Source organism: Durio zibethinus, chromosome 4 (assembly GCF_047325235.1).
Source record: "Durio zibethinus cultivar Kanyao isolate XHJ-2024 chromosome 4, ASM4732523v1, whole genome shotgun sequence".
Taxonomy (NCBI): Eukaryota; Viridiplantae; Streptophyta; class Magnoliopsida; order Malvales; family Malvaceae; genus Durio; species Durio zibethinus.
Genome location: NC_143165.1, coordinates 2,618,996 through 2,633,942, shown reverse-complemented (window position 1 = coordinate 2,633,942; position 14,947 = coordinate 2,618,996). Strand labels below are relative to the sequence as shown.

The following is a 14,947-nucleotide window of genomic DNA, read 5'->3' as shown; positions in this document are numbered from 1 at the left end:
CTTAATATTTCTAGTACTATAACATAGCACAATAACAAATTTTTGGGATATTACAAAAATATCACTATGTGAGTAACCAAAAACGTTTTGCACCAAGTAATGCACGAGCAACACAATAATAAAGACGAACAAATATATTAAATGTAGAAAAAATTGTAGACTAAAAATCAAAGAAAAATCAGATAAAAATCAAATGATTTGATAACTCAACTAATTGTTACTTGTTTTGTCTATACATCAAACACAATATTTATTTTTACATTACAATGATATGTTCTACCAAATATAGCAACAATCCTAAATAATGTTACAGACAGAAGGACATGTGAATAATTTTTACATTAATATGTCTTATTTTTATTTCTTTATTTCAATGATTATTGATTTAAATGATGTTTTAAATATATCATAAAAAATTTTTATAAAGATAATTTACTGAGATAAATTTTTTGGTGAAGGTGGTTGAGCTAAATCTTTGTGAAGACAATTTTTAAAATGAACTTTTTAACCGACGTTGTTGAAATGAGCTATTTTTGTTGAGCTGAGTTCTTTTGACCAAGTTGATCGCTTTAGTTAACGTGGGCCAACTAGGCCTTTAAGAAGATATTTTGTACATTTGAGCACTTTTGACCGAGCTAAATCCAAACTCTTTGGTCAAGCTGTTTTGTCAAATTAAGTTTTTATGAAAGTATTTTGTAGATTCGAGCTCTTTTGGCTTAGCTAATTTTGAACTCTTTAGTCGAGCTATTTTGTCGAATTAAGACTTTGTGAAGGCATTTTATAGATCCAAACTCTTTTGGCTTAGTTGAATTTGAGCTCTTATACCAAGTTGTTTTGTCGAGTTGAGCTTTTGTGAAGGCATTTTGTAAATTCAAGCTCTTTTAATTGAGTTGAGTCTAAGCTTTAGGTCGAGCTATCTTGTCGAGTTAGGCCTTTATGAAAGTATTTTATAGTTCCGAATACTTTTGGTTGAGTTGAGTTTGAGCTCTTTGGCTAAGCTATTTTGTCAAATTAAACTTTTATTAAAGCATTTTATAGATCCCAACTCTTTTGGTTGAGCTGAGTTTGAGTTCTTAAGTCGAGCTATTTTGTAGAATTGAATTTTTATGAAAGTATTTTATAAATCCAAAATTTTTTAGCCGAGTTAAGTTCGAGCTCTTTGATTAAACTGTTTTGTTGAATTAAATCTTTATAAAGGTTTTTAAGATTTGGAAATGCTAAAGATATGATTTCACACCATTTACTACTTTGACTTAAAATGTCCACCATATCCAAATAGAATTCTAGGAGAGACCTCAAATTCTTGATTAATGAGTTGAAATTTGGTTTCTATAGTTTTAGAGCAAGATAATAATCGCCATATGAATCATCACTTTGATAATTTCTCCAATAAGAATAATATTGATTAAATAGATCAAGAGATACTAACCTTGTTAACTGTGAGATTGTCATTGGAATTTGACCATGGAAACATGAGTTTGAGAGGTTGAGATGAGTCAAATTTGGGATTCTTTCAAACCCATAAAGAAGCAAAGTGGTATTAAAATTGTTTCCAGCAAGATTAAGGCATTGAAGATAATAGATATTGAAAATGGAGAGAAAACTCTTTGAAAGATTTTGCAAGATTTCTGTAATTAAGAACAAGGCCAATAACATGACCAAGAGCATCATACGTGAGTCCTTTCTAGGACCAATAATCCATTTTGAGATCTCAAATCTCAACTTTAGAAGAGAAAATAAAATTAGGAAAAAAGTGAAGATCTTGCTGCAACTGAACCAAAGCAGATCTCTGGTCATCAAGGCATTGGCTCTGGATAGTAGCCTTAGATAGCAACAGGTATGGAGGATCATCCGCATGACAAGAGAAAAAAGGTAGGCAAAAAGAGTGAAATTAAGATATGAAGAGTGTTCATGTTTTCTTTCTACAAAAATGAAGGAAAGGTTGTGGAGTTTCATATTTCAATACACCATATTTACAAACTACTACCTTCACATTACACCATATATCATTCAAGCTACCTTGATCTCATTATTTTTTTTTTTTAAATGAAATTACATTATAATAAAATATTATAATGTAAGAAATCATTAAATTGAATCAAATCAAATAAATTAATTAATAATTGAATCAACATATAATTATACAAATTCAATATAAAATTAAATCACATTTATGCACTTTATATTTAGCATTGGCATCATGCAAATGTTTCAATCTCTTTGCTGGATTGTTATTTCACAATTGTAATAATCTTATTTGCTTGAGTCTAAGTCATTAAAAAGACAAAAATGTAGCAATAAATAATAGAGAATAGATCATTTTATAACAATGTAAAACTAAAAAATATTAAGTTTTTTTTAATCATTGATTTCAATAAATCTAAAGGATGAGATTAAACTATTTTTTGTCCCTTTTGATTTATATCTCTCGTCTTTTGGATTTCTTAAAATAAATTATTAAAAAATTTAACACTCCTACGAGTTAATCTTACCTTTAAATAATATATTTTTTTAACAAAGCAATAAATAATATCAACACAACCGATTGGGACCACTACCAGCCAAAGAATGAACAAAGGAAACTACGAATTTTGCTCTTCTTTTTGTAGTTATGTGTTTAGATCTAATTGAATCATAAATCCAACTATCAATAAAAATATAAAAACATAATTGATTACAAATGTCATTTCCGTAAAAACTTGGCAAGTTTTTTAGCTAGTTGGGACCGATTGACGGTGATAATGTCGAAGAAATAAGACAAAATAGTCGGCATAAGGTGTGAAAATTTTGATGATAAATTATGGAAATTTTTTACTTTTAACACAATTTTAGACAATATCATATAGAAGAAAAAGCATATCTAAATATGTATTTCCAAACTTCCTTCAAGCTTATTGAAGTGATCAAGAGAATTGGTGACCTATCAATTCTTTCAGAAAACTGCTTGCGATTTCAATTTTTTTTTTTGTTGACTATGTGAATTAAAAAAAAAAAAACCAAAAGAACATAAATATTGATAATAATAATTAATTAACTAACTTGTTAAGTAGGTTATTATAGACAACTAAATTTCCTATTATTGGAAAAGAATACAATGGAAGAAAATACTTGAGGATTTCAGAAAATTTTTTTTCAAAGTCCTTGAATTAACTGAGACGACAGGAAAGAAAATTGTCGAGTACATTCGACAAAATTTGTCAACCTTTGTGGATGATGTTGAAAAGTTACTTTTAGAACAGATGCGCTTAGAACTTCAGTCCGATAATGCCTCCGATGAGCGACTGTGATACAGCCTGTATCGCGTGGTAAGCTCGAATTTCAATGTCGTGAATAGTTTTTAAAAATTTGTCAACTCCATTCTAAATTCCCAGGAAATTATTGGCAGAGAGATATTACCGGGATCGAACCCCTCTATAAGATACAAATAGGCAACATCTATGGAGAAATGCTAGCTATCTTTCTATTAATAGTTTTTGTGCAACTGGAATTTTCATGATAATAAACCAGTCATGTAGAACATCAAGTAATTTAATTATGATGATTTAATTTGCTCATTAAAAAGTACAAAAATGGGAGTTGAAAAGTTTTTTGTGTTGACATTCGTAATGTTAGTTGCAGATCGAACGTTTTGATGGTTCAAAAAGTTTTTATGTTCACATATATATATATATATATATATATTGTCTTAATTTATAATTGTGTCAAACTTTCTTACCATATTTGTAATGATTTTTAATTTTTTAATTTATATAACAATCATTATAAATTTAAGTTTTCGATATTTATTTATTAATATGAAATAAGGCTGGCAGGAAATGTATAGGATTCAAAGTATATTGGCATCATTACACATTTTTGTAATAAACTGAATTGGTTTAATTATTGTGTGTTTGTTTGCTTCTTTTTCCCTTTTTTGGTTTTAAACGCAAAATTTTCTAGAAAAGAGAAAGAAATATATTTATATATATATATATATATATATAGCACGGTCAATGCTATCTATAATACAATAATATCTCATAGCTTTTGTTAAGCAGACAATGTTAGACTGCCATTAAATTAAAACATTAGTTATCCTAAACTTTTTGAATTCATCCATCTATTGCTATTGTTTCCTATTAAATGACTTGACTAAGATAAATTATTATAAAATTGGAATAATAAAAAATACTAAGTTCTTGAACTATAAGAACACTCTCTAATTTTTCTTTTCTACAAGGATTTTGAAAAGAAAAGACAATTTTTAAATCTTTAAAGTTTTTTCTTTGTCGTGTCAATTGATTCAAAGACTTTGAAAACAAAAGCAATTTTCAAATTCTCAAGCATTTTTCTTTTGTCTTATTCTTTTTAAATAATTGAAAATTTAGTTATCTATAATAATTTAGTCAATAAAGTTAAATTAGTTACTACCATTAACATTTACACTTTTTGAGTGTGCTTTTTCAAGTCTTATGAATAAGCCTTCACGGAGTGATTTGTGGCTGTGACTAAGACACATGAAAGTAATTAAATGCTAATTTTTATCAAAAAATTAATTGTTAATTATTTAAGACGATTGAATTATTACATTCTTGGGATTTAATTATCTTAGGATGTTTAGGAATTCGTGAGAAAACCATGTAATCTCGTTCGTTTCTTTTTTTTTTGGTTAAAAGGTTTGTTCAATTTGAAGACTATAAACGTACAGATTATAAGGGTATTTGTATTGAGAATATTGACTTAAACGTTAAAAAAAATTAATAAGAGATTTATTTGAAATTTTTTCAAGATAAATTAAAGGAAAAAAATTGAAAGACAAGAATTTTAAGAATAAAGGAAATTTTTGTTTGACCAAAGTAATCCAAATTCATTTTGATTTTAATCGAAATAATCTGAATTTTTCTTGAACAAAAATGAACAATCCAAATCAACATGTCAATTTGTCATCTCTACGTACCATATCTTGTGGGAAGTTCAAAATTGAATTAAAAAAAAAAAAAAGCAAAATGGATTCCTTTGTTATTGCTATTTTTTACTATTAAATGACTTGATTGAGCTAAAATATTATGAATTTGGTATAATAAAAAATACCAAGTTCTTGAACTATAAGAACATTCTCTAATTTTTTTTTTCTCTATCATTTTAGTTGGTTCAACGATTTTAAAAAGAAAAGACAATTTTTAAATTCTTAAAGTTTTTCCTCTATCGTGTCAATTGATTCAAAGACTTAGAAAACAAAAGCAATTTTCAAATTCTCAAGTTTTTTCTTTTGTCCTATTCTTTTTAAGTAATTGGAAATTTTATAATAATTTAGTCAATAAAGTTAAATTAGTTAACACCATTAACATTTAACGCTTTTTGACTATGCTTTTTCAAGTCTTATAGAAAAACCTTCACGGAGTGATTTGTGGCTGTGACTAAGACATATGAAAGTAATTAAATACTAATTTTTATTAAAAAATTAATTATTAATTATTTAAGATGATTGAATTATTACATTCTTGGGATTTAATTATCTTAGGATGTTTAAGAATTCATGAGAAAACTATGTAATCAATTTGAAGACTGTAAACATACAAATTATAAGGGTATTTGTTTTGAGAATATTGACTTAAACGTTAAAAAAAAATTAATAAGAGATTTATTTGAAATTTTTTTCAAGATAAATTATATATTATTTGAAGAAAAAAAATTGAAAGACAAGAATTTTAAGAGTAACTGAAATTTTTGGTGAGTAAGTTAGAAGTATTATATTGTGAGTTTTAATAATTGTAAGTATAAAAAAAAGATATAAAAAAATAATATTTTACAAGATAAACACTTCATAGTATTAGAGAAGAATAATAAGAGTACTCGTGAGTGTATATGTTTGATTTATTACACTTCATAGAATTAGAAAAGAATGAAAAAGTTTATCGGTGTGCGTGAATATTTATTGTTTGGGTTTGGAATAATTTTAAAATTAAAAGAGAATGAAAAAGTATATAAGTATTGATTGTGAGTATTGGTTGATTTAATTGTATATTTGTAATTCTTTATATTTAATAATTTTTTTTTTTTTTATCTGTGAATGTAGATAAATTAAGTATCGAATTATATTAAATTATTATTTTTTATATGAACGATGATTTATGATTTGAGTATACTTATATTTACTTGAATAATTTATTAATTGATTGGATTTTTTGTGCCTAACAATTTAATCTTATGAACAAAATTATTAATCTTCTTTTATTTTAATTACATTTGGGTCCAGATTTGTTTAATCTTTTTGCATTTTAATTGGTTTACAATACTTTGAGAAGAAAAAGAAATTTGGAATTGCAAGGAGTTTTCCTAAAGAATTGAAAAGTCGTCAATTTTGTAAGACATTCGTATAAATCACTCCAATTATTTTCAAGGAAGTTTGGAAGACCAAATTTAGATTGTGTTTAAGTCAAGAAGTCTTATAATTTATCTTCAAAATTTCCACTATTTGTGCCAACTTTTTTATGCTTATTTCTTCGACCTTATGTTCAATCCTTCTCAACTAGTAAGAAACTTAACAATTTTTTTAATTCCTTTTTATTTAGAAGCATTCTTTTGGTTGAAGCTGAGAACTTGTATGCCTATTTAAGGATTGAATGAAAAACATTAATCTAGTTTCTCTCTTAATCTCTCTTATTAAGCGTGTATGCTTTGTCTAATTTTATATTAATTTGTTAATTTATTAGTTCTTGAGCATTGTTGCATCGAAATGTATTATCCCATTTCTTCATTCAAAAGTTAAATACAAATGAAATCAAATATTAACTTAGTACTTATGATTTAATCTTTCATAAATTTTATGTATATTATTTATTGCTTGCTAAAAAAGAAATTTGTTGCTATACTTTTGTGTTCTTAATTGACCTAGACTTAAACAACTTCAAAAATTATTAGCATTGTGAAGTAACAATCAGGAAAAAGACAAACATTTGCATGATGCCAAAGCTAAGTTTAATGCAAAAGATTAAGTCTTACTTATTATTTGTGAGTTTGATTGAATTTTATGTTGGATTTGTTTAATTATTTGTTGGTTCATTTGTTAATTTATTTCTTTCATTTAATTCAATAATTTTTTTATATGAATTACTATTTAACTATAATAGTAATTTTTTTTGTATTTAAAAATTTATAAAAAAAATAATGAGATAAGGATATATAGTACAATGTGATGTAGTAGTCTATAAATATGGTCTATGGAAATATGAAACTCCACAACCTTTCCTTCATTTTTGCAGACAGAAAACATGAGCCCTCTTCGTATCCTAATTTCACTCTTTTTGCCTACCTTCTTCTTCTTGTCATGCTCCTCCATACCAATTGTGCTATCTAAAACAATTATCCAGAGCCAATGCCTTGATGACCAGAGATCTGCTCTAGTTCAGTTGCAGCAAGATCTTTACTTTTCTCCTAATTTTACTTTTTCTTCCAAAGTTGAGCTTTGGGATCTCAAAACAGATTATTGCTCCTGGAAAGGAGTCACATGTGATGCTCTTGGTTATGTTATTGGCCTCGATCTTAATTACAAATACTTTTCAGGAAGCTTCCATTCCATTTTCAATCTCCATAATCTTCAACGCCTTAATCTTGCTGGAAACAATTTTAATACCACTCTGTTTCCCTATGGGTTTGAAGGGCTCCCAAATTTGACTCATCTAAATCTCTCAGACTCATGTTTTCATGGTCAAATTCCAATGGCAATCTCACACTTAACAAGGTTAGTGTCTCTTGATCTATCTAATCAAGATTATTGCTATTGGAGAAATGATCAAAGTGTTGATTCATATGATGATTATTATCCTATTCTAAAATTAGAGAAACCAGATTTCAACTCATTAATCAAGAATTTGAAGTCTCTCACAGAGCTTTACTTGGATAGTGTGAACATTTCAACTCAAAGTGTTAAATGGTGTGAAACCATATCGTCAACACTTCCAAATTTACGTGTGTTAAGCATGTCATCCTGTGATTTGATAGGTCCACTTTGTTCTTCCCTCTCCACACTCCATTTTCTTTCCAAACTTAACCTGAATGATAATCCAATCTCTTATTTGCCTCCCAATTTCTGGGAAATTTCCTCTCGATTGGTTTTTCTCAGTCTATCCTCTTGCAATTTGAGTGGGCATTTTCCAATTGAAGTTTTCTTATTGCCCAAAATACAAAGCATTGATATTTCAGCAAATTCCAATCTTATGGGTCAGTTGCCCGAATTTCCAATTAACAACAATTTACATGTCTTATCACTTTCCTGGACAAATTTCAGCGGAGAATTGCCAAAATCAATTGGTAATCTTAGGTTCTTGAAAAAATTAAATCTTGTTGGTTGCTATTTCTTTGGATCCATTCCATCATCAGTTGCAAATCTTACTAATCTTGTGAAACTGGATCTATCATATAATAATTTTAGTGGTTTAATCCCTTCATTTCATAAATCTGGAGTTCCAAATCTTGCATTTCTCAATTTGGTCGAGAACCAGCTTTTTGGAAGGATACATTCTTCTTTATTTACTCTCCCATCATTGGATACATTGTCTCTTGAAAGAAATCAACTGGTTCGTGAAATTGATGAGTTCCCTAATGCATCTTCTTCGGTGATGAGATGTTTGAGCTTAGGCGATAATTATTTAAAAGGATCCATTCCTAACTCAATCCTTCAACTCCCAAGGCTTGAATCACTTTTTATTGGCTACAACAACTTCGGTTCTATGAAGCTTGACATGTTCTTTCAACTCAAGAACTTGAGGTATCTTGATCTATCCAATATGAGCTTGTTAATTGGAAGCAACAATAAAAGCCTTACATTTCCCCAATTGGAGGAGTTATACCTAGTGTCATGCAACCTTACTGGATTTCCAGAATTCATCAAAACACAAGGCAATTTGGCTTATCTAGATCTTTCTAACAACCAAATCCATGGCTTTGTGCCTAATTGGTTGTGGAAGGCCACTTATTTATACGTAGACCTTTCTTTCAATGCCATTGATTTCCCAAAACAATTTCCCTTCGATGATGGAAACTCATCCTTTCCAATGCTAATGGAGTTGCATTTAAGATCCTGTAAGATAAGTACATTTCCAGAGTTTTTAAAGAGTCAAGAGAATTTAGAATATCTTGACCTCTCAAATAACAAAATAAGTGGTGCAATACCAAACTGGTTGTGGAAGAGAAGTTTGGGTTATTTGTCTCTTTCTAACAATCATCTCTTATCTTTGGACCAATTTTTACCCAATCAGTCTCTAACTTCTTCACAAGGCTCTTTCCCCAAACCTATTTGCAATTTGAGTCAACTTTACCTTTTCAATGCATCTTATAACAATTTGAGCGGCCAAATTCCAGATTGGTTAGGCAATATCAGTACTCTCTCTTTGTTGGATCTTCAAAAAAATAACTTCAGTGGAATCTTACCAAATTTTGCAGCAGTAACCCAACTATGGGTACTCAAAGTTGGTAAGAATAGATTGGAAGGGAAGATGCCAAAGTCATTAGCCAAATGCACTCAACTCGAAGTTTTGGATGTGGGAAACAACATGATCTATGATACATTCCCTTTTTGGTTGGAGAAATTGCCAGCATTGAAGTTTCTAATACTGCGAGAGAATAGATTTTATGGTCAAATTAAACATTCGAAACATAAAAATGGTTTTCCAGCGTTGGATGTACTTGACATTGCTTCTAATGAATTTTCTGGTGAATTATCCATTGATTTCCTTCAAGCTACTCAATTAAGGTCACTCAAAATGGGTGGGAATAAATTGAAAGGGAAGTTGCCAATATCATTAGCCAATTGCACAAAACTTGAGGTTTTAGACCTCGGAAACAATATGGTTCATGACACATTTCCGGTTTGGTTGGAGAAGTTGCCTTCCTTGAAGGTTCTCATTCTACGAGCAAACAGATTTTACGGTTCAATTAAGAATTTCGAGACGAAATGTGATTTTCCAATGCTACGGATATTGGACATTGCTTTCAACAATTTTTCAGGTGACTTATCCATTGAATTTTTGCAATGTTTGGGGGCAATGACGCTGATGACTAATGGCAACAAAGCTAAGCTAGATTATATTGGAGAGGAGTACTATCAAGACTCTGTCACAATTGTCAATAAAGGGATTGAAATCTTTTATGAGAAAATCTTAACCATTTTTACTTGCCTTGACCTTTCCAACAATAGTTTCCATGGGAGAATACCAAAAGAAATACAATTTCTCAAATCACTCAAAGTGCTAAACTTATCCCAAAATAGCTTCTCTGGCCAAATTCCATTAGCACTTGAGAACCTAAAAGACCTCGAGTCTTTGGACCTCTCACAAAACAAACTTTCCGGGAAGATTCCTCCTCAACTTACAAGTCTAACTTTCCTGGAAGCATTAAACCTGTCTTACAACCAACTTGAAGGAAGCATACCACAAAGCAACCAATTCAATACATTTTCAAATGATTCTTACAAAGGGAATCCAAGATTATGCGGGCCGCCTTTGTCAAGGAAATGCAATGAAGTTGGTGTTCCAGTGCCCCTTCCAAAGAAAGATGTAGACTCCTGGGTTGATGGTGTATCTGTTTGGAAAATTGCATTGATCGGTTATGGTAATGGGTTGGTCATTGGTTTATGGATGGGATATACAGTGCCGAATGCGGTCGGAAATATATGGCTAGACAAATTCAAAAGGAAAGGGAAAAGGAACAAGAGAAGCATCAAAATTCATGTTTCAAAATAGCTGGTAAGCATTCCTTTTAGAAACTTGGGAAATCTTTTTAAATTGAAAAGATAGTTGCTGCAAATTATTATATTCTTTAAATTTTGTAACCTCATTTTTTTCTCTCTTGACAAAGTTCAGTATCATATAATATTTGTTCTTGTAGCAGTGATATTCATTGTCAATGAGTCTGTTATGATTTTGTGTTATAATGTCATAGTGCAGGAGGAACCAGAAACAAGATATGGCATGTAAAAGGAAAAGAGACAGGTCTAACAACAAAATAATCTTAAAAGACCAAGCTCGAGCAAAGATCCATTGTTGTTTAATTAGTATCATACATGTTGTATCAATCCACCAAAAAAGACGAAGACAAAATGAGATTGTTTGAGACTAGGTCTTTGATCACAATGGAGATAGAGATGGAGATGGAGTGAGAATCTGGCCTATTTATCATTCTCTGAAGCCAAATCATTTTGCCATTCTTGTCTGGCATGGCTTATTTTGTATAAAAAAACCCAGGTATGAATCTCTATTTCCCATTATAGGTTTTTCCCAAACCTTTTGTAGCTCATAATAATTTCCTTTCAATATTTTCTTCATTTTAGTACAACCTCATTCCTTGTTTCTCTACTTCTACACTCGCACATAGACAAAGAAAATGTTGTGTTGTAAACTATATTAAGTTGATGTCAATGTAGAGTAGACCATGACTTAAAAAAAAGACATAGAGGCCGTCCAAAGCGACTTTTAACAACTTAAAGATATGAATGGATCAAAATTTTTTGTGATGGTCTAAATTTGAAAGAATAACATTCTTAAATTGTTATGCTGACTTGATTAATTCATTAATTTTAGCTTTCAAGAAAATGATAAAAGCTTCTTATGAATTAAGTCTTTGCAAATGAAAAACTTGATTGTTTCTAGCGAAATGGAGTAACTTCATTCTTATAATTTCAGACGAATGGTTTGAGAAGATACAAGGGCCTGCAGGTTGCTGTTTGTTACCTATTCCATGGGAAAGAAAACATGGACGGCCAGGATACAGTTGGACATTCTTTGTAAAGGTTTATTCTACTTATCTGTAACTTATGAGTTATGAAATTGCTGCTTCAGCTGCATCTTACGTGCAGTCACAGGTAAATGACCTTTTCCCCTTTCGCTTCAAGTCCTTGCATGAGTGGACATAGACTGCGTTGTCTAAAATGACTCCTTGCAGGTGTCGAAAACCAAAGGTGGTCGCTTACTATGGAGCATCAACATAGATTGCCTGAGGAGGCGACGAAAGGCCCTTTGTTGTTTATGATGATGCACTTACTTCTGTATCATTCTAGTAAATCCTTTCGATAATTTATTCCATAGGTCTTTACTAGATATTCAAAATATGCACATTGATCTGATCTATAGGAAGCATTGCTCTGAATTCCAATATAGCAAGTAATGCATAATTCTTAAATCATTATCAAAATCTAAAGTTTTTTTTCCCTTTCCTCTCATATCTAACGGTATCTTTGTTGCAGGGACTGAAGTCCCTGGTATCTGGTAGCCAATCCTCTTCTTTGATCAAACTGCATTTAAGGTAAGGATCAGGCTGGAGTGCTCTATGAATATTGTGAATTAAACCTAAGCTTATGCATGAAGTTGACTAAATATGGAAAAAGTAATTCAAGATCAAAATGGTTATGTACAGACAACATGCTTTCCTACTATATAATATATGCATGCATTCAAAATCATACGACAGGCAACAATGTTTTCAAAAACTTCAACCACCGTGCAAAGTGAACTTACAAACAAACTTTCAGGGGACTTGAAGCTAATACCATTTTGAATGTACCATGTTCATGTAGGAAGTACTGGAAGTGCGCGTTTTCATACAGGAATTTATCTTTAAGTTTCAGAGAGAACTGTTTACGAGCAATTCATTCAAGAAATTATAGATTTGGGAGACTTATGAGGAGCATGCTATTCTTCAATTCACAGGCCATTTGGGTTAGTCTGAACTCTAGTAGTGATTTCTCGAATAATGCTATAAACCAGGACGGTTATTTCACTAACATACTTTGTTAATGCAGAAAATTTTGAACTATTCCAACAAGTGAGAGTTCATCACTTTCATGGCTCCAAATCCCCCACTCCTCGAGGGAATTATTTCAATGCTTTGTACAACACCCAATTCAGATTCCTTGAACTGCCTTGGATCCTGCAGCCTTTGGCTCTGAAGGTACCTTCCTAAGAGATGAAGACTTACGAGAAAGTTGAATACAATTGATGGGGTTTTAAGGAAACATCAAAAAGTTGATTTTCCTGAGAGAAGCCAATTATGGACATTGCTTGGTTCATCATCTCCTCACAGGCAGAGCTATGAGAGTGATTCAATTGGACTTTGGAGTCAGTAAATTGAATGTTAATAAATGTACAGAAGAAGCAAATTAAGAAATTGAATTGAGGTTTTCCTTTCTTTTTTACGTCCCTTTTTCCTTTTATTCATTCATTTTGTCTAAATCTGATTCCAACTCTCAAACCATTACCTAGAAAGCTTAACAATTGGATTTCAATAATTTTCTCGCTTCTCTTTTTTATTTGTTTTAGTTTTCTGAAAATTTCAACCTTCTCCATCTTTTCCTCTGCAAATAAAACTCATCTCACCAAGATTCCAGTCCTCAAATATCTCCCAAGAATCAAAATGACAAAAACCCATCTTAACCCTCAAGTCTTAATGCCTGAAACCCATGGTTCTCAAATGTGAGCAAAAAAAAAAAAGCCTAAACATCAGAATGAATATAGCAAGGCACTTGCTTGCAGCAACAATAATTTCAAGCATGACCTCCAAAAAATACTAATAAAAAACGTTATGTATATGATTGCAGCAACAGTTATCTCAAAAAACTCAATCACTGCATAATCTACAATTTTCCCAACATCTGACAGGGAATGCATTTCCTTTAATATGGCATACAGAGAAGTGAATCTTCCAACTACAACACTAAACAAATTAAGAAATAAAAATTTTCATGGCTGCAGGCGTTGAAGCAAAGCATCAACAAATGAAACACATTTGCTTAGTTTATATTCGAATGAAAAGCAAAGTTGTAAACCAGGGTAATGACATAATAAGATATGTGTCACCAAAAAGTAGATAATGTAAAGTGAAAATATGTCCTTTTCTTTTATCTTTTAGGCTAAACTCCAAACCCTCAATTTTAGAACTGACTCTAGTATCAATGAGCTAACATCTCATATACATACATATATATATATATATATATGTGTCCTTTTCCTGTAACTCAAAACAAGTTGACCATATAAAACTGTCACATCTCAAAGCCAAGGGTTTCAAGTATAATAACACCACATACTCATGAGACGAATCAGATAAGCAAGTAAAGCAACAAATACCATACTGAATAAAAATTTAGAACCTCAATTTTTTTCAAGATAACACTATACAAAATTTCAAAGTCTCCATAGATCATATCTTACAAAACCTAAATTCTCCAAAATTCAGTGATATAATTTGGTCAAGGGTACAAAAATTTCACTAACTAATGAATTTACTAATAACTGATATCCAAAATACTCACATTTGAGACACATGAGACTAAGGGCAGATACTAAACTTGCTAACAAAGCTCTCGTCCAAAGTAATCCTCTGGAGGTAAAATTATTGAAAGTTGAAAAATAATGATTAAAGGAATGAGTATAAAGACTCAACAAGTAATTGAAATCCCCTTAAGTGGATTAAGCATGCTTCAAAATGATTTAGGCCAAATCACAACAATGATTTCATAATACAAAAGTTTCGGGTATTCATGTATTTGGAAATATATATGATTTCAAAATCTTATATCATATGTATACAAAACTAACATAGTTCACAAGTTTTAATTTCATAAGTTCAAGCCAAGTTTCATCTGTAATATGATACAAAAATTTTGTATGTTTTAAATTCAAAATCATATTTACTCAAGATAGGATTCTCACACCACAACAAAATGAAGTTTCCCAAAGATATCAGATATAACTATTTAAAATCACAATTGGGTAATCTGGCTTTCATAATTATATTTGCTCAAAGTCAGTTTCTCAGATATCAAACCTAAACAAAATTTTACAAGACCATAAATTTTATAAGTTTTATGTGACATTGGTTAGAATCAGAACAAAACCACAATTAACCCTAGTAGGCATATCAAAGACAACCAAATGGTTGCACTGAACAGAACAAAAACTAATATTCTGAAACTGTT

At 30.4% G+C, this 14,947-nt stretch overlaps 1 protein-coding gene across 5 annotated transcripts; it reads left to right on the top strand.

Annotated features, from left to right (window-relative positions):
- The first annotated feature begins 7,228 nt into the window (after positions 1-7,228).
- LOC111287351 (receptor-like protein 6) lies at positions 7,229-13,158 on the top strand. Of its 5 annotated transcripts, XM_089759099.1 has the most exons (6): positions 7,229-10,721; positions 10,923-11,219; positions 11,658-11,836; positions 11,917-12,276; positions 12,548-12,689; positions 12,773-13,158. In XM_089759099.1, the coding sequence occupies exon 1, from the start codon at positions 7,251-7,253 to the stop codon at positions 10,716-10,718; it is 3,468 nt and encodes a 1,155-aa protein (XP_089615225.1). In that variant the 5' UTR covers positions 7,229-7,250; the 3' UTR covers positions 10,719-10,721; positions 10,923-11,219; positions 11,658-11,836; positions 11,917-12,276; positions 12,548-12,689; positions 12,773-13,158. The 5 variants fall into 5 exon arrangements, with proteins under 5 accessions (XP_089615225.1, XP_089615224.1, XP_089615222.1 ...); XM_089759098.1 differs by having other exon boundaries at positions 10,918-11,219; positions 11,917-12,689; XM_089759096.1 differs by having other exon boundaries at positions 10,918-11,219; positions 11,658-12,276.
- Positions 13,159-14,947: the final 1,789 nt, after the last annotated feature.

What these genes read in the sequence shown, in the direction of transcription:
- LOC111287351 (XM_089759099.1), top strand. Translation starts at nt 7,251, where the DNA reads ATGAGCCCTCTTCGTATCCTAATTTCACTCTTTTTGCCTACCTTCTTC.